This window comes from Coloeus monedula (assembly GCF_965178545.1).
Source record: "Coloeus monedula genome assembly, chromosome: 23".
In the NCBI taxonomy this organism is placed as follows: domain Eukaryota; kingdom Metazoa; phylum Chordata; class Aves; order Passeriformes; family Corvidae; genus Coloeus; species Coloeus monedula.
Window position 1 is genome coordinate 2,984,961 of NC_138803.1, and position 22,687 is coordinate 3,007,647.

The 22,687-nt window shown below is 53.4% G+C and overlaps 1 protein-coding gene across 5 annotated transcripts; it reads left to right on the top strand.

Annotated features, from left to right (window-relative positions):
• The first annotated feature begins 126 nt into the window (after positions 1–126).
• Positions 127–22,687, top strand: SRSF3 (serine and arginine rich splicing factor 3). Of its 5 annotated transcripts, none has more exons than XR_014227047.1 (7): positions 127–245; positions 1,004–1,211; positions 2,116–2,250; positions 4,427–4,465; positions 5,071–5,157; positions 5,426–5,503; positions 20,403–20,458. XR_014227047.1 is itself a non-coding variant. In XM_082296204.1 (7 exons), the coding sequence occupies exons 1-7, from the start codon at positions 1,205–1,207 to the stop codon at positions 21,590–21,592; spliced, it is 810 nt and encodes a 269-aa protein (XP_082152330.1). In that variant the 5' UTR covers positions 1,071–1,204; the 3' UTR covers positions 21,593–22,687. The 5 variants fall into 5 exon arrangements, 3 of the variants coding, with proteins under 3 accessions (XP_082152331.1, XP_082152330.1, XP_082152332.1); XR_014227048.1 differs by lacking the exon at positions 20,403–20,458 and adding an exon at positions 6,070–6,180; XM_082296204.1 differs by lacking the exon at positions 127–245 and adding an exon at positions 21,543–22,687 and having other exon boundaries at positions 1,071–1,211; positions 20,403–20,816.

The following is a 22,687-nucleotide window of genomic DNA, read 5'->3' on the forward strand; positions in this document are numbered from 1 at the left end:
GCCGCCAAGATCCCACCCACCTGCGCGCGCGCGGTGACGCCACCTGTCAATCAGCGCGACGACGCCCTCTGATTCGCTGTTGTGTAGCATCACGTGGGAGAGGGCTGGCCCTATATAAAGGCGGGCGGGGTAGGCGCCGGCCGCCATTTTGTCCAGTGAGGAAAAGCGGAGCTGGGGTCTCGCTGAGGGTCGAGTCGGCTGAGTTTAGCGCGGGCTCCCTTCGCGCGGCCTCCCTCTGAGCACCGGTGAGGATCTTCACCGCGGAGGGCGGGGGGGAGGCGGCAGCCGCGGTCTCGGTACCCGGCAGGGCGGATGGAAGCGACGGCGGCGGCAAACAAAGAGCAGCCGCCATTTTGTAACGCCGGCCCCGGGGCGGCGGCTGCCGCGGCCCTGAGCGGAACCGGGCGGGGAGACGGCGGGTGGTCCGCGGGTTGCCGGGAGGAGCCCGTTCTCGGCCTGCTCCCCGCGGCATGTGAGGCGACGTGGGACGGGAGGTGCCGTGGGGGCGGAGTGGCGGCGTCCCGCCCGCCCGAGGCAGCGCTGGTCCCTCACACCGCACCGAGGAGCAGCTCCGGAGCGCGTCCCCGGGCAGTACCCACGGGGCTCGGCCGGAGATGGCGCTGCCCCCCCGCTTTTGTGCGCGGATTGCCGTGATCCTCATCCCGATCCGGGAACAATGGAGCCTCCCCCGCGCAGCGCCCTCTGCAGACTTCCCCCGTGCTAAACAAGAAGAGGGGCGCAGGAACACCCACCCCTCAAACCTAAATCCTAAACGTAAATGAAATTCTCCGAAATAGTGGATTTTAATCACAATGCGACATAGCACGTCTCTTTTTTGTTGGGTTTTAACACTCTCCGCCCACCCCTTTCACGCAGTGTTTCCATAAGCTTGTATCACTGCTGAAGTTTCAGGGGGAAGCAGCCACTAGAGTGACTTCCCTTGGAAGTGAGCAAGCACATGCGCTGTGTTAAATATATGTGTACTTCTTTTTTCTTGTCCTAGCAATGCATCGCGACTCTTGTCCTCTGGACTGCAAGGTTTATGTGGGTAACCTTGGAAACAATGGCAACAAAACGGAGTTAGAGCGAGCTTTTGGCTACTATGGACCACTGCGCAGTGTATGGGTGGCGAGAAATCCTCCTGGTTTTGCCTTTGTGGAATTTGAAGATCCCCGAGATGCAGCTGATGCAGTAAGAGAACTAGATGGAAGGTAAAATGTGCTTGTGTGCTTGACTTGGCTGGTCAAAATATGAGACATTGTAGGAGTGGTACATTTATAAATTGGGAAGCTGAAACTGCAGGACTAAGGTCTTGATACGTTTGTTATGCACTATTTATTTATATGGTACTTTAGGGGTGTTCTTATAGTGTAGAAATAGAATCCCAGAAAGGTTTTGGCTGGAAGAGACCTCAAAGCTGATCCAGTCCCATCCCTGCCATGGGCAGGGACATCTTCCACTGTCCCAGGTTGCTCCAAGCCCTGTCCAGCCTGGCCTTGGAGACTCCCAGAGATCCAGGGACAGCCACAGCTCTTCTGGGCACCCTGTGCCAGGGCCTTCCCACCCTCACAGGGAGGAATTTCTTCCCAATATCCCATCTAACTCTGCCCTCCTTAGTAAATAGCATTGTAATGGTTAATTTTGTACTTCACAGTTGAACTCCCAAGTTAGAAATTACTTGCATCTCTTTGTGTGTTAATTAAATTGCAGATGGTGTTACTATAAAGAGGCAAAACTGATAATGGAGACTCTCCTTGGTTCCTTCCCTGTGTGCTTTACTGGCACAGCAGTTTTGAGAAGCAGCCAAACCTTTTGTCTGCCATAGAATCCCAGAACGGTTTGGGCTGGAAGGCCATCCTGTTCCACACCCTGCCATGGCCAGGGACACCTTCCACTGGATAGATCAGATTGCTCCAAATCCCGTCCAACCTGGCCTTGGACACTTCCAGGGAAGGGTCCACCACAGTCATGCTGGAGCTGACTCTGAGCACTGTGCTTTGATGACAGAACATTTTTGCCCTTATCTGTCCTTTTTCCCTTTTGTGGATTGTGTATGTTTTATTCTGTGCTGCCTTCTCCCTGGAAATGCTAACCAGTGTCAACCTCTCTTCCCAGAACCCTGTGTGGGTGTCGTGTCCGAGTGGAGCTCTCCAACGGGGAAAAGCGGAGTCGGAACCGCGGCCCCCCTCCATCATGGGGCCGGCGTCCTCGGGATGACTATCGCAGGAGGAGTCCCCCTCCTCGGCGCAGGTACCTGGGCACAGCACAATCCTAGAGCTCTTGGCACAGTTACCACGTAGCATCCTAGAAGCAGGCTTGTTAAAGGCATGTTGATGGATAACATTCATCTATCCGATCATGATTTGGAAATGACAAATGCTAAAAAAAAACCAAAATCAACCCCCCACAAAATCGAGGTGAACTTAAGTTGTGTTGAATGTTGTTGGCTTTTGTCCTTAGGTGACTGTGCAGTTGGTAGTCAGTGCCCTCTGTCCTGGGCTTATCCTCCTTCCTCTTAAAATCTGCTCATCTTCTAGCCACACTTTCCCTTTCTTCCCCATACTTCAACTTAGCCTGTTCCTTTCCTTTACTCCATAATGGCAGAACATGACATACAGCAGTTTAGCATTTCCATACCAATGGGTTTTTCCACTTTGTTTGCAGAACTTAAATACTTCCCAAGCAGGCAGCTGTTTAATAATAGATTGCGTAACAGTTGCTCTAAACATCTGGAATCTTGACACTTTAGTGTTAGCTGGAATTAAAGCATCGTGTGACGATCCTGTCACTTGAGGTTTGCAAACCCAGCTCTAGCATATAGCAGGATTTTTGGGAACTGGCACGTTCTTGGACCCAGACTAGTTTGTCTGGCAGTTTAAGTGTGCAACGTGGTTTTTACAGGACTGAATTTACCTGTGGCAGGTGAGTGAAGTCCTCCCAAGTCAGGGTTTCAAGCTTACCCTTTTGCTGTTGAAAAAAAATAACACATTAGGAGTATTTGTTAGCTAATAGATGGTTGTACTGATGGCTTGTTTTTCATTTTTTTTATGCTTTTTGGTCCATCTATTAATAAAAATGAACCCGTTACAGAGTCACCATCATGTCTCTTCTCACCACCCTCTGAGTCTGCATTAGCCAGCCAACTAGCCCTTTCAGCGTCATGTGACCAGCGCGCCCCATGCAGCTTGGCTGGTGTCGTTTCACATGACCCAGGCATGGCCAGTCGTCAGGTTGCACCGCCCTTTGGTTCCCGAGCATGCTGTTTTCTCTCAGCCTTCTCTCCAACCTTAACCAAATCGGCAGCAGCCACCTCGACCGCCCACACATTCCCGGCCAATCAGCTCAGCTGTTTATTTACCAAATGTCTTCACAACAACTACAGCAGCAGCCTTCGGCTAACAAAAAAGCAGGAAAAATCCACAACACCCCCTTCGCCAACCAACTAAATACAACGCAACATCTGGCAAAACCTTTTCAGCAAATTCTTCTTGGCAGTCAGTCCGGCAGCCTCACCTCACCATTTCTAGCTTGTTGAAACCAAAGACTTGTAAGTTTTTCCTGCTTATACAGTTTACTGCTGGTTAAAATAAGGAGTAAGCGGCTTATAAGTAATTACTTTTCTCAATCAAAGGCTGGCTGTGCATAATTGAGTGGTAACGTACATATGTTGCTTGAGAAAACTTTTAAGGGTGATATGGAAGCTCTTACACTGTGAATAATGTAAAAACCAGGATATTTGCATGTGAGATGCCAAACTAAATTTTTAATGAAGCTCTAACAAATGTAGCTTTTCCTTGCCAGAAAAATCCTATCACCTTTAAATGGTTTTACTAACAGTTTTCAAAACTTAAAACAATTACTTTTTGGGATGAACTGGGCCGAGCTAAGGTTATATTTTTAAATTTTTTTTTTATAAGAAAATAGTCTAAACACACTCTATGGCATTAAAATGACAATCACAAATATGCAGTTCTAATGTAGCACTTAATGGCATTATCAATATTGACACTGAGCGCATTTTCACTTTTTTTCCACTTGATATCTCTTATGTCTTGTTATGGACCTTTTTGGCTTGCATGGGTTCCAAAACATTTGCTCTGTGCTATTTTTTTTTTTTTTTTTTGGAACCACCTGTGGGACTTTGGTGTGGTGTTCTGGGCAGTGTATTTAGTTGAAATGGAAAGTGTTGCATTGGACAACTCTGACGCATTCTTAGTTAAGTGAATTCGTGGTTGGAAACGTGCTGTTCACACTGAGCTTGGTTTTACTGCCTAATCTTTCCATGCCTTTTACTGGATGATGGATGCCAGTTATTCTTGGCACGTTCCCTGGGCCCAACAGTGAGTTTGACAAGTTGGGAAATGCCTCACCCCATTAAAGCTCAAAGAATGGATAAAGTGCCTCACATTTGGTTTTCTGGTTCTAGATCACCGCGAAGGAGAAGCTTTTCCCGGAGCCGCAGCAGGTATGAATCCCTTTCCTGCCCCATGGACTGCTCCAGCCTGGAGGGTTGAAAAGGAGCAGCCCAAAACAGCTCCACGTATAGGCTGTGCACAGTCAGACTGCAGTTTGGTAAAAGGGAAACAGATTTGCTTCTGTCATACTGCTTGACTGGAATTACTGAGCTGTTAGAGATTCCAGGGATAGCAGTGGAAGGATATTAACAGAAGTAATTTCCATTCTGCAGCTGTTTGGGGTCTTTGTCAGTTTTCCCCAGAGTTTAAGTGTTAATGTGCTACTCTCTCACAGATACTGTGAGCATAGGATCATAGAGCCCTGAGGTGGGAAAATACCTTTAAGATTGAGTCCAGCCATAAATCAGAATGTGAGTAAGTAGGATTCAGAAAGAAAATCTTCTGCAAAGTACTGCATGCCTGTTCACAGCACGTTGTAAGCTGTTGCTCAGGCTGATTATTCTTCCCTTGAGAAAGGGTTAATAGCAGCACTGGTAACAGGTTTCCCCCTGGTTGAATAGTTAAAAACCTTCACTCCTGAAGGGAAGCTCCTCAGGGAGCCTTGCTGGCCTAATTGAGCTTTGCTCTGATAGTGTGGTGTTGTGATCCGTACCAGGTCCCTCTCCAGAGATAGAAGAAGAGAAAGATCACTCTCACGGGAGAGGAACCACAAGCCTTCTCGCTCCTTTTCCAGGTCTCGCAGGTAAGAAGAGTCTTCAGTGTTGATGTGTTCTGAGTAAATGTAAAAATGGCTTTCTGTGCCTTGGTAAATACTGAAGAAGGCAGTGGTGGAGAATCACTTCTAGTGTTGTAGGAGATTCTTCAACCTGAACAATAAAATACTCAGTTTTATTAAATGAACAGTATTTTAAAAATGCTTAAGTATCACCTGCTGATTGTGGCTGGGGGGCTTAAAGGAAAATCTGCTGTTCCTGACACCTGGATCCTAACTTTACCTGTCTGTTCTTCAGTCGCTCCAGGTCAAATGAGAGGAAATAAGACTGTGGGAAGGAGCTGTGTACAGGAAGTCATGAGATCCGAGGCCAGGAGTATGTACAGAACATTGTTTTGTTTTGACACTTCATAAAGCTTGGTGCATTTTTAAAATGTTTTAGCTGTTGAACTTGCTTTGTTTCTTGTATCTTGTAACAGGTGGCAAATGTAAAGATGTGAATCTGTATATGGTTCTGAGCAGATCCTATGATTTGTAATGTTAATGGTTTTCCAATGTACCATTAGACGCTCTGTGTGTGTGTGTGTGTGTGTGGAAGGGCAAATGGTCTGTGTTGTGTTGCTGGGAGAGCATGGCTGGGCTGGGCTGGGGGTTGCTGGGGCTCAGCTTGAGGAAGTGTGCTGGGATGGTGTGTTCTTGTGGAATCAGACTGAGAGCAGAGCAGGACATGGGTGTTCCATAGCCCATGTCTGGGAAAGAGAATAGTGAGCCAGTGGTGCCGGGAGGGAAAGGGTTGGGCTGCAGTTTCATCCAGCTCCAGTTCTGACTGAGCTGCTTTATATTCCATGAAATAAAACATTGTAGCTGTAGGGTCAGTTAATTTTGTACTTGGTGTGAGTAGAGTCCTTAATTAGCTGATTGTTGATTGACCATCTATTCCAGAACCTCTGAATAGACCAAATCCACAGCAGAACTGACACCTGGAGTGGATGTGTTGTGTCTAATGGTACATTGTAAACATTAGAAATTAAACATTTCTTTACTGTACAAGAATTTTCATGTCACTTGTAAAATGTCTTTTGTGAGATCCTTGGGATTAAAGTTTTGGTTACAACTTGTTGTTCAGTATATAACTTGTCCCTGACTGTGACAGTCACCCCACCTGGCTGTAACACACCTGTGAACTGTCCAACTCAGCTGCACCTGGCAGTGTCTGCTCACCTGTCCGTGGTGAGGTGCAGGGTGTCCCTCTGCCGTGGCAATCTAATCCCTGTTCTACAGGTTTAGCTGGGGTAATCAGTAGCTGATGCCAACTGGCTTCTTGCCTGATAGTGAGCCCTGTAGTGATTCCTTGAAAAACCAGCTGGAGATGCAAAGGTTCGCTATGGACTTTGCATGCTGGCTATGGGTTGGGAACAGCAGTTAAGGTATTCATCCTGGCTCAGTTTGGAAGTTGCTGGTCTGGAAACCAAAACTTACCCTGAAGATTCACTTCCTCTAAATGCAACATGGCTGGAGAGCAGGTGGAGCTTCCCCCACTGCCCAAGGGCGACCTTGGTCCTGTGTCCCAGAGAAAATGTGCTCCATTGATTCAGTTGTGTGGTTTAGATTAAATCCCTCATGATGAACACTGGCGGTGGAATTTCCTTCACTTGGTGGTGTCCCAAGCTCTAAGGGAAGGATGTACCAGTGCTGCCCCCTTGGCTTGCTGAGCTCAGTGTCTGGATTTATTTATTTTTTTTTAAATCACTTAGTGTTATTTATGGTTGGACTGGGTCTTGAAGGTCTCTTCCACCCTCAGTGACTCTGCGGTTCTGTTGATCAGTTCAGCACTGTGTGTTGCTGTGTCGGCCACCTCGTGTCGCAGAAACGCGGGATGGCCGCAGGTGCTGCGGGAGGCACTCGAAGCCTGAACTGCCCTGGAGCGGGATTCACCGGTGAGCTGGGAAGGCCCAGGCCCGTTCCCGGATTTTGCCGGGCCCCGTTTCACCTGCGGAGGGTGAGGGAGAAGCGGGTGGGGCCGGCTCGGCCGTGCAGTGCCGCCGGTGCCCGGCAGAGGTCAGGGCGGCTCCTCTGTGCTGGGGCCGGCTCCTGTTCGCTCCCCCGGCGCCCCAGCCCAGCTCCGGGCCGGGCAGCGGGGCCCAGGGGCTGCCCGGGGCCGTGCTCGGTCCCGTTGCCTTTCCCTACGTGCCTGTGGCAGTGTCTGATGTGCGGAAGGCTCACAGCTTGCGGTGCCTCTGCCGGCGCAGACGTTCCTCCTGTGGTTACCTGGGGGAACAAGGAGCCTTCAGTAGTTCAGCTACTGCAGGGAGAGAAATCTGAAGTGCCAGAGACAGTGGGGGAGCAGGTTGTGGTTTTCATATGCAACAGTCTTGCGGAACTGGAAGCATTTCAGTTTCAGGTTTCTGACTATTTTACTCCTCAGCTGAATGAAGAAGTTGCCCCCTTAGATCAGAAGTGTGCTGGTTTTATGTAATCAAGTGGAGGTTTGAACGGGAACACAACAAACAGCTTCTAGAATAAGATGGAAAATGTATAAATATGTATGAACACTGACTGGATAGCCCTTCCCCCAGGGTATAAGTAACAAGAGTTACATTTGATGTAGCAACACGTTTGTGAATTTCATGTGTCCCATTCCTGTCTGAGGGAGTGACGAGCCTGGGAGTGTTGCATTTAAAAAGTTTACTCTCAAATTAAATGTACAAGGAAGTGTTGGTGTTCTAAGGCCAGGGACATCCCTCGCCCCTCTCCAAAGATTCTGACACCAGGAAGAGTCACCAAGCAGTTTGTCCTGGCCAGGGGAGGACAGAGGGACACTATCCAAGGCTCCTTGGCAGAACCTCAGCCACAGCCCTGCTCCGGAGACCCCTGGGGTGATGGAGCAATTGCTGCTGCCTGATACCTTCCAAATGGTTTCAGGGCCTGGTTTCATGGTGCTGACAGTAATGATTTATGCTGCATTTCTAATTTGGGGAGAGGTTTAGCTGCCCTTGTTTCAGGCAGAAGCATCCTGGGGTTAATTCTCAGAGGTCCTCAGCAGTGCCTGAACACATCCCAGTTATTTTCTACACTCTCCCTGGGGAGAGCATTGTGTGCAAATGGGTTTGCAAAGAAAAGGATCTTGTTTTTTTCTTTTTATGTACATGCTGCTCCTTGTTTATGACCAAAGATCATGTTAAGAATGTGCCTTGCACTTAGAAAGTGGAGAGGTTTATGATGCCCTTGCTTTTGTTGGGATTTGTTCCACTGGCCTTCAGACAGGGTCGTGCTTGGGTGAGGAGTTGTGATCCTCCCAAACACTTGACAGTGCTTCTGGTTAAAGTGCTCCATGTGCAGGATGATGTGTCCTAACAGGTCATGTAACCACATACATGTGCTAGTTATGACAAAAATGGGAGAAAAGCATTGCTGACAGTTAATGTTAGAAAAGCAAGGAAAAAAAATCCCTTGAAAAATAAATGTTTTTGTCTGTTCCACTCAAATTCACCAGGTTTTAGGGTACATTATCCTTTCAGAGCTGACCCTGTTCAGAAAGCTGAAGGGAGCCAGTGTGGATCATACCCAGTGTTGATTTCAGAGCTGAGCCTTGGGAAGGATTGCTGCTCCCTATGCCAAATCCCTGTTCAGTGGTGCAGCTTGGCAATTTCTGGTTTCTCCTCTATTAAATTGATTTGCCTTCCCTCTAAGAGCAGAAAAAAACCTGCCAAAGTCCTGACCCAAGCATTGCTCTGTGAAAGAAGAACTTCTATCCTCTTGGACAAACAGGTGTGCTGTGTTACCCCCCTCATCCTCCAAACCCAGTCTGGTTCTGGAGCTTTGCTCTTCTGTCCTCCAGCCACAGTGGGAACTGTGGTGTGTTACTAATGGAAGGGTCTTGCATTTCATCCTCTGCCTTTGCATTTCCTTTTGTTTGAAGTCAGAGAAACCAGAGAGACACCACATGGTGCCCATGGATCGTCTCTAAACCCCTCCTGCTTTGGTGGGGGTCTGTCAGCAGAACCCAGTGCTGGAAGTATTTTTTGACCTGTAGATGTTTTCAGGGTTTTGTGCTCAACAGAATCATGGAATCACTAAGGTTGGAAGAGCTCTCTAGCTTCAAGTCCAACCGTTCCCCCAGCAGTGCCCGAGTGCTTCTGCAGCTTTTTACTGCTGTTATCACCTCTTTTCAGTTTCCAGTTTTACTTTCATATGCCATGATCTCCATGAGCTGCCTCAATGTCTCCTGACATACAGATCCTCGAAGTGGCTGAACATTGGACAAACTTATTTCTGCTGCGTTTTAATCCCTGTCCCTGTACCCACGTTCAAATCCTGCCCCAGACATACTGTCCCAAAAACTGAGCTGCAGTCTCCACTACGGATCGCCCTGCTCTGGTGCTGTTGTAGTGCAGAGTCTCTTGGCTGGAAGAGAAAAAAAAGTGAGAAAACTGGAGCATCAACCCCTTTTGCAAACAGAAAAGCTGACGGGCAGGAGTGCAATTCCAGTTGCTCCGGTTCAACCTTAGCTCCCGCATGGGGCGATGGCACAGGGCCGGGCCCTGCCGTAAAGAGGCGGGTCCCCACTGCCCTGCTGCTGGAATGCAGCTGCCTCCAGCTTCACAGCTCAACCTGCCAGAAAGAGGCAGAATAAAGCCAATTTTTGCTTGGCTGTGCTTTGCAGTTGGTCAGTCAAGCGGTTGCCGGAGCTGAAGCCGCATCCCAGGCTCTCACACGAGAAGTGTTCTGGCTTCCTCGAAACACCGTCACTGTCTGGGGTTGCTCTTTCGTTTCTGCAGTTTCACTGGGGCACAGCCACGAGTTCCCTCTATTAGTGCTCTTCAAACAAACACGGCTGGGGACTAAAATAAACACAGGATCCAGACAAATATAAAATAGACGATGCAAGGGGAACGCTATGTTCGTTCCCAAGTGATTCATTTGGCTATTATTTAATAATTTAGTGGCTGACATAACTTGGAGTTGAACAAATCTTCACATTGATTTGGGTGGTGTTTCTGCTTGGTCCTCTAAGTCATTTTAGCTGTCAGTTTTTCTGTGGGAGTGATCCCAGCCAGGAAGGGGAAGTGTATGTCCTTCCCATCTGGGTTCTGTCACCGATTCCAGCTGTGTCACTCCACGGCCTCCCTGAGTGTGAGGAGATTCATCCTGCTACAGTCATGCTGCTGTTCTTGGGCACTTTGCTGGACAACACAGACTGGTTGTGATGTGCCACTGCCTGATGCCACCCCCAAAACAGCCTGACGTGTGTGACAGCCCCTGGGCAGCCCCAGTGCTCTGTTGGGACCGTGCTATCGGGGTGCAGCAGTGGTATCAGGGCGGGGCACTGTGTCACCCGGGCTGTCACTTGGGAAGATCACCCCTGCCAGCTGTGAGAGAGGCGTTATCTCCTCGTGGGCAGAGGCTGCTTAGAACATGAATATTAGGACATGAATATTCAAAAATATTCAGCAGGAAGCCCTGGTGCTGTCCCAGCCCTCCCTGCTGATGGAGGGCTCGCTGTCAGTGTTTGATACAAAGTGTTTGCTGTCAGTGTTTTGTAGAATCCCAGGATGGTTTGGGTTGGGAGGGACCTTAGAACTCACTTTGTTCCACCCCCTGCCATGGGCAGGGACACCTTCTACTATCCCAGGGTGCTCCAAACCCTGTCCAACCTGGCCTGGGACACTTCCAGGGCTGGGGCAGCCACAGCTTCTCTGAGCAAACCTGTGCCAGGGCCTCAGCCCTGTCGCAGGGAAGGATTTCTGCCTAACACCAGTGTTATTACACCTCCTGCACTGGGTGCTGCTTTTCCTGGTGCTGGATTGATCAGCTTTTCATGCAGTTGTACTATAAACTTTGTGGGAGGAGGTTGCCCCAGCTGGAGAGATAAGCTCCAGGTGTGGTTTGCTGCCACTCCTGCCAAGTTGTCCTTGCAGCTGCCTGGCTGACACGTGCCACTCGGAAACTCGTGGATGAAACTCCGCCAGATTTGGAGTCAGGAGTTCCCCTGTGCAGGGGATGTTTGACAGGGACCTGTGGGGTATTTTTTGATCTATAGATATTTTCAGGGTTTCTTGTTTCATAGAATCAGGAAATCATTTAGGTTGGAAAAGCCCTCTAAGGTCATTGAGTCCAACTGTTTCCCCAAGCACTGCCAGGTCTAGCACTAACCCATGTCCCTGGGTGCCACATCCGCACTTTTTTTGAAGTACTTCCAGGGATGATGACTCTGCCACTGCTCTGGACAGCCTGTGCAGGTGCTTGACAACCCTTCTGGTGAAGGAAATTCTGCTAATGTCCAATGTAAACTTCCTCTGGTGCAGCTTGAGGCCGTTCCCTCTCCTCCTGTCCCTGTTCCCTGGCAGCAGAGCCCAACCCCCTCCTGGCTCCCCCCTCCCATCAGGGAGTTGTGGAGAGCCAGAAAGTCCCCCCTGAGCCTCCTTTTCCCCAGGCTGAGCCCCCCCAGGTCTCTCAGCTGCTCCTGGTGCTCCAGACCATTCCCCAGCTCCATTCCCTTCTCAGGACACACTCCAGCCCCTCAATGTCTTTCTTGCCATGAGGGGCCCAAAACTGAACACAGTACTCAAGGTGTGGCCTTAGCAGTGCCCAGCACAGGGGCATGGGCACTTCCCAGTTTTATGACATCCCTCTCCTTTTGTCTCCCTCCTGCTCCCTTTGTGGATTTATAATTGATAATCTATAAATCTCTCAGTGTTCTGCAAAGCCGAGGTTTGTGCGGAGGTGGGAAGGGCTCTGGTGCAGCATTGCTGCTGGTGGGTGAAGTACAGAACATTTTAACCCCGTTTCCAGCTTCTGTGGCACTGCCCACCACAGCTCCAAGTTCCAGAAAATTTTCTTTCCCTGTTGCAAGGTGGATTTTCACAGGCCAGGCCAAGAAACCAGTGAGGGTGGCTGAAACGGAAAGGTTTTATTTTGGCACCTGGAACTCTCCAACTTTGACCTCTGTGGAACTGGACAGAGCCCCTCTAGTGTGTGGAGCACGTCCACCCCCATGGCCCAGCTCGGGGTCAAGGCCAGCAGGGGCTAGTGGGGTGAAAGCTGCTCTTCCATCCTCACTCTCAAAAATCCTGCTCTGCCTGACTGACATGTAGGAGGAAAAGTGCAATTGACCCTTACCCTGGTGTCAAGGTGGCGGCTGCCATATCATCACCCCTGGCTTTATTGCCATCTCAGCTGTCCCCTCCCATTACCTCTGCTCTGTTCCGGGCTGTGCACGAGTCACCGTGCAGGCCTCTGTCTGTCTGTGGTCTGGGTCCTGGTCCTGCCCTCCTGCAGATCCCATTTCATGGCATGTTCAGGGTCTACCTGCCCCTGGCTCTGTCCCTTCCCTGCCTCTGGCCATGCCCAGCCCCACTCCTCGCCCCCCAGCACAAGGGCAAAGTGAATCATGATGCTGTGCTCGACTGGGGCATTCCCGAAAGGTGTGACTGGAGATCCCAGGAGATGGTGACACACGCTGAGCCAGCGGGTGGTGGGATGGGCAAGCGGGCCAGCATACGCATCCTGGAGCCCAGGTTTGTTTGGGACAACCCCAAATTCCCAATATCTGGGAGTGGAAACACCCCATCCTGGTGTCTGGGCACTCCGGGCAGAGGGTGCCCCAAGGAATTGGAGTTGTTTCAGAGGTGACATCATGAGCAAGTGCTCAGTCAGAGCTCCCCATCCTCACCTCCTCCTCACACACACATAAAGGGCCAGATCAAGCTCCCAATGGATTTCAAACCATCCCATGGCTTGGAGAGCAACAAATCCCTCAGCAGCAGCACTGTGCCACACGTGCCATGCATTGGGAAGAAGTTACGTCCATTGACAGCTTCCATGGGCTGGGCTGCACTGAGGGCTGTGAGCCACATGGACAAGAGCAATCCTGCCCCACACTCCACTTGCTTATTCCCACCCACGGGGGGAATCCTGCTGGGTAAGATCCTGGAGTTCCTGGAGCAATCCCTGTCCTCCCCCCCTTCGCCGAGATGCCTGCGGGGAACTGCTGGCTGCAAAATAACCCCCAGTGGACATTTTGGATGGACCTTATTCCTTGCAGGAAGCCCTGCAAGAGGCTGGAGCCGCTTGCCCCGGTTCCCAGCGGGGTGTCCCTGTCCCCTCCTGGCATCTGCCCCATCCTGCCGCGCTCCGGGGCCGTGGGCAATGAGGTGGAGCAGCAAGGGAATAAAGGGGCAGCCGGGTGCAGGGTTTGGAGCCAGGTACTGCGGCCGCCCGGCCGCGCTCCGAACAATGAGGCCTTTGCTGCCAGCAAAAAAACCCCACAAAGCTTCCAAGCTGCTCATGGAAAGTCAGTGAAGCAATTACGTTAATGACTATGAATGGGGCTAAAAACAATCTTGGATGAAAATGAGTGAGGGGCCGAATGAAGCGACCGATTCATAGCCTGGCTCCCGCATCCAGGAATATTTCCAGTAAGCAGAGGCCTTGTTTTAGGACTGTCTCATCCCCCATTTGTGCTTGGTGGGACTCTATTTCCACTCTGCTGGGTCTGGTGTCTCATCAAAATGCCTTCATAAATGGGGCAAACAAGGGCTGGATATGGCAGGGGAACAGTCAATTAACACGATCCGAGTTCTTTTAGGGGCAGAGTTAATCAAGCATTCAGCGTTTTGTCATTCTTGTCTTTCTTTCCTGGGAAAATCCTATTAGTATAAAATCACTTAATTGGGCACTTCAAAGAGCTGATGGGAAAACAGGCTTCTCTGGGATATAAACGCCCTCCAGCCGAACACTGGGTTCATTTAGACTTCTGCTGGAGCGTGAGGGTTTCATTAAGAGCCTTCACGTTTCCCACTTAAAAGAAAAAAGCTTGTTAGTAGAGATAATAAAAAAAAACACACAGAAAAAATGCTTGGTGATTTGAATCTTGCTGAAGAGGATTTTTAGTGCTGGAATACTCAGGACTTTGTCCCTGCAGTCTGCTGTCCTGAGTCAAGCAATTTCCACCTGCCTGGGATGTTCTGGCAAGTACAGCCATTTGAGGAGGGGGAAAAGTCACCCCTGTGCCCCATGGAATGGGACACAGCCCTGGTTGGACATTTGGGCTGTAGGATGTTGTGTTCTGCAGGACTGAACCCCAACCCCGTGTGCTCATCCCCACTCTCTGTGCTGGGGCAGAGGTCCTGTGTTAGTTCCCCCCATTCTCAGGGTGTTTCCCTGGGTAGAAATTTGGCTTTTTGCAGAGTTTATGTTTATCTCACCTTGAAAAATAAGTGTGCCCTGATCTCTGCCATCTCCATCCCGAAAGACCTGAGGGATGCTCATCTGCCCAAATCTTTGCTGGTTTTCCCTCTGTGCTGGTTGATCTAACAGGATTATTATTTCCCCACCTCAAAAACCCCTCTTCACGCAGACCTTTGACTACTAAATCTCAAAACCATATAAAATCCCTACACGCAGGAATTTGTGGGCGTTTAAAACAGTCCTTATGAGCACGGGTTGGACCTCACTGTGTTATTCCTGTAAACACGGTTCCATGAAGCCACATTTCCCCGTTCTCCATCCTATTCAAGGCTGGAGCATTCCGACCCTGATTCCTCCACCCGACCCAAGCCGTTCCCTGCTCCATGCTGGAACTCCCACCCATGTCCCCGTGGCTTTCGGGGGTGCTGCTCCCCGAGTCAGAGGAGGACACGGGACAGGGATGAGACTCGAGTCAGAAGCGATTGTGCCCGGGCACGTTCCCGGCCGGATCCCTGGCTGTGCCGAGGCCGGGCTGAGTCACACCCCGGCTCTGCCTGCTGTGACTAATGTGTTTGCTTCCGTGTCTGCAGAGGCTTCCACTCCCTTCGGCTTCGGCGGGATCCACCTGGGGCGACCCGCTGGGAATGAAACGCTCCCGAGAACTCCCTGGCTGAGGCAGCGGCCGCTGCTCAGTTGTTCGGGTGCCCCCGGTGCTGGGAAGGAGGTTCCTTTGAAGGCTGTGAAATATGCAGTCGTTTAATGTATTCCTTCTGCTTCCAGGCATTAGGATGGGTTATTCAAGGAAATTATAAAGATGGATTCTCCCACGACCACACCCCTCCCGGGTGGGGGTTTGGGACCCGTGGGGAGGGCGAGCCTGGGACGGGGGAGGTGACAGATCCCACACTGTGGCTATAAATGGTGAGAAGGAAATAGCCCATCAGCCCTCGGCGCTGATCCTGGTCCCCAGTCCTGAATCTGCCCTCCTCCTTGCTCCTCCTCCGTGTTGTGGGATCAAACACCATGAATCACCTTTGGGATTTTCTATTTTTTTGAAGTTCCTGTACGGCCTTCTTATTCACTCTTTCCCCACCCCCCTTTTTTCTCTGGTAATGCCACTGCAGACGTGCCCATGCACTTCCTGACCCAGACCCTGACGCCATCCCTCTCCCCACTTCCCATTTCCAATAACCCACTTGGCTGAGGTCTCCTCCGATGCTGGCGTGGCCGGAGCTCCCCTCTCCCGAAGGAAGGGAAGCGAGAGTGGAGTTTGCAAGAGCCAGAAACCTGCACCCCTCTCCCCACCCCCCGCCATCCCAGGGTGTGGGGAATGAACCCTCACCCCACCAAAAATCACTGAGAGAATTACAGAGTTACTTTCCTAAGGGAAAAATCTATGTCTGATTGATTTTCTCACTGGTTTAGCCCTGGGATGAATCCCTGGTGTAACTGGGATGTTCCCGGCAGCCAGGCTGGTCGGTTATCTCCCTTTTTGAATCCCTCACTCGTGCAATCAGTGGCTGTGGAGCCACTCTGGGTTGCACAAGCTCCTTCCTCTGCCACTTCAAAAAGCTGCTGGTTTGATGTTCCCATTTCTTTCTGTGCACTGGAGAGCTTTTATGGAAAAAGGGGATCTGTTTTAAGCAGGGAACATCCTCTGGTAAGTGCTGCTTCATCCCAGAGTCCCAGGTGGCAGCTGGAGCTACACTGACCCGAGGTATGCTCAGAGTGCTGCGGCTGGGACGGTGCCGATTGCATCCCTCACATCCAGAGGGAGCAAACCCACACCTGCAGCTGGAGCAGAGCTGGAGCTTGGCAAGGAAATGATCCGCAACCAGCCAGCGCCGCGGCCACCTCTGCAGTGAGGCTCTGAAGGCTGCTCCTTGCATCCACGAGCAGAAATCATTCCCAGGTGGAAAATCCAGTGACAGCTTCCCTGTCCCAACTTGCCCCCTCCTCTCCTTGCCTATTACAAATGGAAAGGCAGGATGAATTTTGGAGCGTTTAGGTCCAGACTGCAGCTTTCCAGGATGGATTTTCAGCAGTGTGTAGCATGAATTTAAGGTGATTTCCCATTCCCTGTCCTCCTTTTACCTTTCCTGTCCATCCCACTGTGCCTGTTTGGAGGCAGCCAAGGGGCTGAGCAGCCACCACTGATCCAAATCCCAGCACCTCGGCACAGCCCAGCTCCACAGAGTGGGGATGAGTGATTGCAAAACCCTCCTGCAGCATGTGGAAGCATTCAGCCAAACATGCCCAAACATATTTCCAGCTGCTCTGGCCAGTGGGAAGCTGCTGGTCCAGCTGGAAAAAGCAGGAGTGATCTGCACACCAAGGATCCTCCTCAGCACCCCAGCACCTGTTGCCTCCAGGGGCTTTCGAGGGGACCTGGCATTCCCAAAGGATCGCTTTAACACGGCTTTTGTCACTTGGAATTGTGCTGTCACCTCCTTGTGACCACGGGAGCAGGTTGTGCTTGTGTCCGTGTGCTGTGAGGTCTGGGCTGGGAAGGGCTGCAGGACACGGGCACTGTGCCCGAGCTGGGCTGGCTCTGAGAGCATCCCTTCCCTTCTCCTGCCGCAGGGCAGGGATGGACCAACCGACCAGGCTCAGGGCAGGAGCCCTCCAGCCCCACAGAGTAACCCCAGCAGAAGCTGCCCTGGCTTTCCTGCCTGTGGACTTGGCCGGCTTTTCCAGCTAAACCACAGATTCCCTCAAATCCTTGCCGCAGGTTCCTGCAGGACATGCACAGACTTGTTCCTCCTCCTTATCCCTGCCTGGACATCTGCAGGACTCAGAGCAGCAGATCCTACTCCAAACACTTTTTTCCACCCACAGCGGATGCTGGGGTTCAGCTGGTGGAGCAGAGCCAGGCCCGGGGGAGACAAGCCAGTTCGAGAGGCCAGGGACAGCCCAGGATGGGCTGAGCAGTGCCAGGGGGCCAGGGGAACATCATCCTGGTATGGCTGTGAGCTTGGCACCCCGAGGGGCTGAGCCACCCCTTCCTTAATCCAAAAATCTCCTTCCTACAGTGGCCTGGTGGGTGGGACAGCCTGGCTAGGACAGGACGCCCTTCGAGATGGCTACACTCCTGCATCTCCTGGCTGGAATGTGGCACCCCTGTATCCATTGGGGGGGTCCCTGTATCCCTAATGGGGGCGTCTCCCTGTCCCCAGCTCCCCTCTAGGAAGGGGGTCTCTGCATCTCCTCAGGGTGAGGTCCCTGCATTTCCTGATGGAAGGAGGGCCCGGTATCTCCTGGCTGAGGTTTCCCTCTGGTCCCTGATGCTGGGTCCCTGCACACACCTAGGAAGGGGTTCCCCATATCCCCTGATGGGGGTCCCTCCATCTCCTGCTATAGGGGAGTCCCTGCACTCTCCAAGGCAGGGGGTCCCGGTATCCCCTGATCCAGGTCCCCGCCCTTCCCTAGGAAGGGGGTCCCGGTGCCCATGGTCCCGGCATGCCCGGCTCTCCTCTGGCACCGCGCATATTCCCGGGACCGGGAACCGGGATGAGAGAGAAAAGGGTTGGAGCGGGGGCACACGCAAGACCGGGGCGAACGCAGTGAGGTCGGCCGGGGAGGGGCGGGAGGGAAATCCCGGGCGACGCCGGGACCGGCGCCCGGCTCCGCCCCTCCCTCCGGTATAAAAGGCGGCGACGCGGCGGGCACCGACAGACGCTGGGAGACGGCGGTGAGTGCGGGCGGGGTCGGGCGGCGGCCTTGCCCAGGGGCTCCGCTCCTTCACTGGCCAGGGACGGAGGGCGAGCGCCGGTTTCCCCGGGGTCCGCGGTGCCTGGAGCGGGGGAAGCGCCGTAGCGGGGCCGGCTCTGCCTGGGGCCGCGTCCGCAGCGCGGGGAGGGAGCGGGATCGCGCGTGGTGCCGGGGCTGGCGGTGCCGGGGCTGCCGGTGCGGAGCCCCGGGAGCACCCGGAGCCCCCTGGGGGGATGCGGAGCCCCCGGGCTGGGCCGCGCTCGCCCCCCGGTGGCCGCGGGGATGGCGGTGCGGGGCGCGGGGTGCGGGGTGCCGGGTGCTGTGCGGGGTGCCGGGTGCCGTGCCGGGTGCTGTGCGGGGTGCAGGGTGCCGTGCCGGGTGCTGTGCGGACGCAGTCCCGCCGCTGAGCATCCTGCGGGGCCGGGCGGGGACCGGCCGCCCCGTGCCAGCCCCCCCGGCCCCATCGGTGTCATGAGCCGGGCGTTCTCTGCGCGGGATCAGCGGCTTCAGCCGCTCCCGGATGCGGGTGCCCCCAGCCCCTCCTGCTTGCCCAGCCTTCCCCAGACTGGTGTGACTGGTCCTGGGTGTCGCAGGTGTCTGTGGAGCCCTGCTGGGTGTCTCCCAGGGGTGCTCTCATCACCCAGCCCGGCTGGGAGAGGTTTTAACGCGGCCGTGCACCTGCCACTTCCTCGCCCAAATCTTGGGGCTCCCGGGCGGCTGCCGGGAACCTCGAAGCTCTTGCTGGGCAGAGGTCGCTGGAAGCGGCACCAGCCCCATGGGAGGGGACGATGACCCGGCCCTGGTCCCTCCCTCATTGGTGGTTTTGGCAATCCGCAGCCATGAGTCAGGGCGAGGGTGTTATCTCGAGGCTCCAGGGTGGCACCTGAGTCGCGTCGGTGACCTGAGGATGGGGACATCGGGACGTGACGCAGGCGGGGAGGGCTGGGGGCTGTCTGGTTGGGCTGACGGAACGTGTCCCTCTCCCACTACCTGCCCGGGCTTGCCTGGACATGCTGGGACTTGCCTGGCAGTGAGGTCACCCTGTCTGTGTGCTCAGACTGCCCGGAGATAGGAAGCTGGATTTCTATTTTTACTCGGGGATGCTGAGTCTGAGCACAGGGTGCCCACAGGGGTGGCCCCAGGGACAGAATGTGGCCCCCCCAGCCCCTGGGCTGGGGACTCTCACCGTGCTGGTGCCATGCCTGGGAATAGGATTATTGAATCATTAAGGTTGGAAAAGACCTCCAAGATCCTCAAGTCCAACCAGGGCCCGATCCTCACCTTGTCAGCTAGACCAGAGCTCTGAGTGCCACATCCAGTCATTTCTTGCACACTTCTAGGGGTGGAATGTGGGGAAGACAATGCGGCACAGGCAACCCAGAGGGGCTGCAGGTGCTGAATTTAGGGAGAAATCTTCCCTGCAGGAGGCTGAGAATCTGCTCCTTGGGGAAGTTGGGGGATGGGGAGGATCTTTTGTGGCCTGGCTTTGGGCATCCCAGATTAGGTGGGCAATGGGAGCTATGAATCTTTCTTTTTTAAGCAGATTTAATGAGTGTGGCTGTCCCAGCAGGGACAAGCCTTATCTCTGACAACTCAAATCCTAGAGCAGTGCTGACTCTTATCAGCTGGACTCGATGATCTTGGAGGCATTTTCCAGCCTTAACAATTCTGATTCTACGTCGTGGTTCCTCATAACTGTGGGTGTAGTGAGGGGTCCCTTATCCCCACACAGTCAGGGGAAGGACTGCTCTGATGGAGAGGCTTTGGCACTTACTGGGGAGGTCAAGGCTTTTGGCACCGATTTGAAAAAAAACAAACAAGGTCTTGTTTCTGGTTACCCAACAGCTCCTTGCAGATAAGGAGGGTGGTTAGCAAAGTGGTCAAGCTTGTGGCACGTTCTTGCAGTTGCTTGAAGGTTTCCTTACCACCGGGTCAGGGTTCTTGAGATGAAGAAACTGGCCAGAAAAACATCCTGTTGCTTCACCTCCCCGTGTGCCAACTTGCCTTTGCCTGCATGGGAGTGGGAAGGAGCAGGGTTGTGGATGGAGCCTGTGGCAGTGTCGGGGCGCTGGATGCTCTGACCTGGCAGGGCTTTGCCTGCTGGAGGAGGAATAGGGAATGGTGACATCTGCACCTTCCCCATCCTCCTGTGTTGCACCGGGCTGTGTCTGACCTCAGCCGTGCTCAAGCCTCTGCTAAAATCTCAAAAGTCAGAGTCCAGACGTGTCTGTCAGTCCCCTCTGGGCTGCCTCACTGCAGAGCCCAGCCCAGCTTGTCCCACCTTGGCTACCGTGTGCTTTGCCTTGGTAGCCAGCACTCCCCTGTGTTTGCTCCTGTCATCCCAGCGCCTGTAACTTGCTCTGGTTTCCCCCCAGCCAGCACGATGCCGCTGTCCCAGAGCAGGGCTGGGCAGACCCCATGCAGCAGCAAGGCCTGCAGGAACCTCTTTGGCCCTGTGGACCATGACCAGCTCCAGCATGACTTTGAGGACAAGATAAGACAACAGCTGGAAGAAGCTCAGCAGCGCTGGAACTTCAACTTTGAGACAGAGACTCCCTTGGAAGGGCCGTTCAAGTGGGAGAGGATCCTCGTGGCTGAGCAGCCGCCCCAGGAGGTTCACAGCCTGGTCAGGGCTGTCATCAGCAGTGACAGCAGGAGCTCCTTGGCCCACAGGGTCCCCCCCAAGGACCGTGTTGGCAGGATTTGCCCCGAGGAGTCTCAGCAGAGCTCGCAGGTTTACAAGGCTGGTTCCCCACAGAGCCTGAAGCGTGGGCAGACCACGATCAAAGGTGAGTGCTGGGAGTTGCTGTCACTCCCTGGGGGCTTGGTGGCATTGATGTCATGGCAGGGACAGACAGAGGGGACTTGGGTGCCAGAGCCCTGCCTGGCTCTTGGGCATGGGGAGGGAACCACCCTCCATGGATCTCTCCTAGGGAAGCAGAGCCCATCTTCCAAAGGGAAAAAGGCAACCAGCTGGGTGCCTTTTGGCTGCTGGGGGCTGTCCAGGGGACTGGCACTGGCCTTGTGGGTTTTGTAGCTGAAGATGCCCCCAAATTTATCACCTTCAGTTCCAAAGACCTGACCCAATCATAGAATCACAGAATATTAAGGGGTTGGAATGGACCTTAAATATCATCTTTAAGGTCCCGTGGGCAGGGGCACCTCCCACTATCCCAGGTTGCTCAAAGCCGTTATCCAACCTGGTTTTGAACAATTCCAGAGTTGGAGCATCCAGAACCTCCCTGGACAGCCTGTGCCAGTGTCTCACCTCCCTCACAGTGAGATGTTTCTTCCTATCCTCCAAGGCCAGGGCCTGGAGTGGAAATGCAGGCAAGACGAAGGGGAGAGCTGATGCAGACTTACAGCTCTGCTCTCCGCAGCTTTGGGTGGGGGCTTTAGGGTGCAACTCCCTTGGGCTGATTTTGGGGTGCCTCCCTGGGGACACCTCCCTCTTCCTGCCCTGCTGCTCCCAGCAGGCTGGAGACCCTTTCCAACCCTTTCCTTCTTCCCTTCAGACTTCTACAGTGCCAAGCGGAGGATCATCCCTGCCCGGCCCCGGCCGTGACTCGCTGCAGCAGCTGCTGACACCAGGGGTGCCCGTGGCTCCCCTGCCCCATGCTGTGTGAGCTGATCTGTACGAAGCAATGTAGAGTCTGTAGTTTCCTATTTATGAGTAGCTCTGGGGTCCTGAGGGACCTTCACTGTGTGCAATGTGGAGGAGGAGCCCCGTGGCGGGGCTGGAAGAGGACTGAGATGGGCCTGGTGGGACCAAAGCACTGCCCTGCCTGCAGAGAAGTGTCCTCTGCCCTGTGCCTGTGGGGCCAAACACCGTCCTTGTGCCACCCTGCTGTCCAGCCATGGATCCGTCCCTTGCCTAGGGACTGGCTGTAGGGGACACTTGTGTCCCAGCCACCTGGTGGCACCAGATATCTTTAAGAAAAGTCCCTGGTGTGCTTTGTAGAGCCCTGGGATGCCCTGGCTGCTGTCACACGGGGGTGGCCCTCTGTCCCAACAGGATGGACCCAAGCACTTGTCCGTGTGTGGGAGCAGAGTGACGTGGAGGCTGCTCCTTCCCACGACTGTTCCCTGGACAGTCCTTGGGGTGACTCACCAGGAACAGCCACTGGGGGACCAACACTGCCCCTGGGAGGCTTTGGGATCCCCTGCACTCTGCTGGCCCCAAATCCCACTTTCTTACCTTGTTGTTGTTAGCTTGTTGAGTGGTGCTGCTTGTGCCCACGTTCCTGCCTCCCTCAACACTGACACAGGGCTGGGGAGCCCCTGCTCTGGCTCTGTTGGGCTCCTCTAGGAAGAAGTCCTGCTCACCAGCAGGGCTGATGCTGAAATAAGGAATTGTAGCTTGTTTTCCTGGACTTTTTCTCCTTTGGGGCTGGCGGGGAGAGGACCCTCACCTGGCTCTGCTCTGGGACCAAGGGATGGCCTGGAGCAGAGGCTGCTGAGTTCCAGCACTGAAGGATGAGTCCCTGCTCCTGAGGGACTCGACACTGTCAGGTCTCAGCACTTTGATGGGGTTCATCTCCTGCTCTGCTGGATTTGGACTCGGGAAACTGGTGCAAGATGGTCCCAGGAAGAAAAGGGACAGGGTTGATTTCCCACCTTGCAGCACGATGCACTTTGCTGTCGGTGAAGCTGCCAAGCT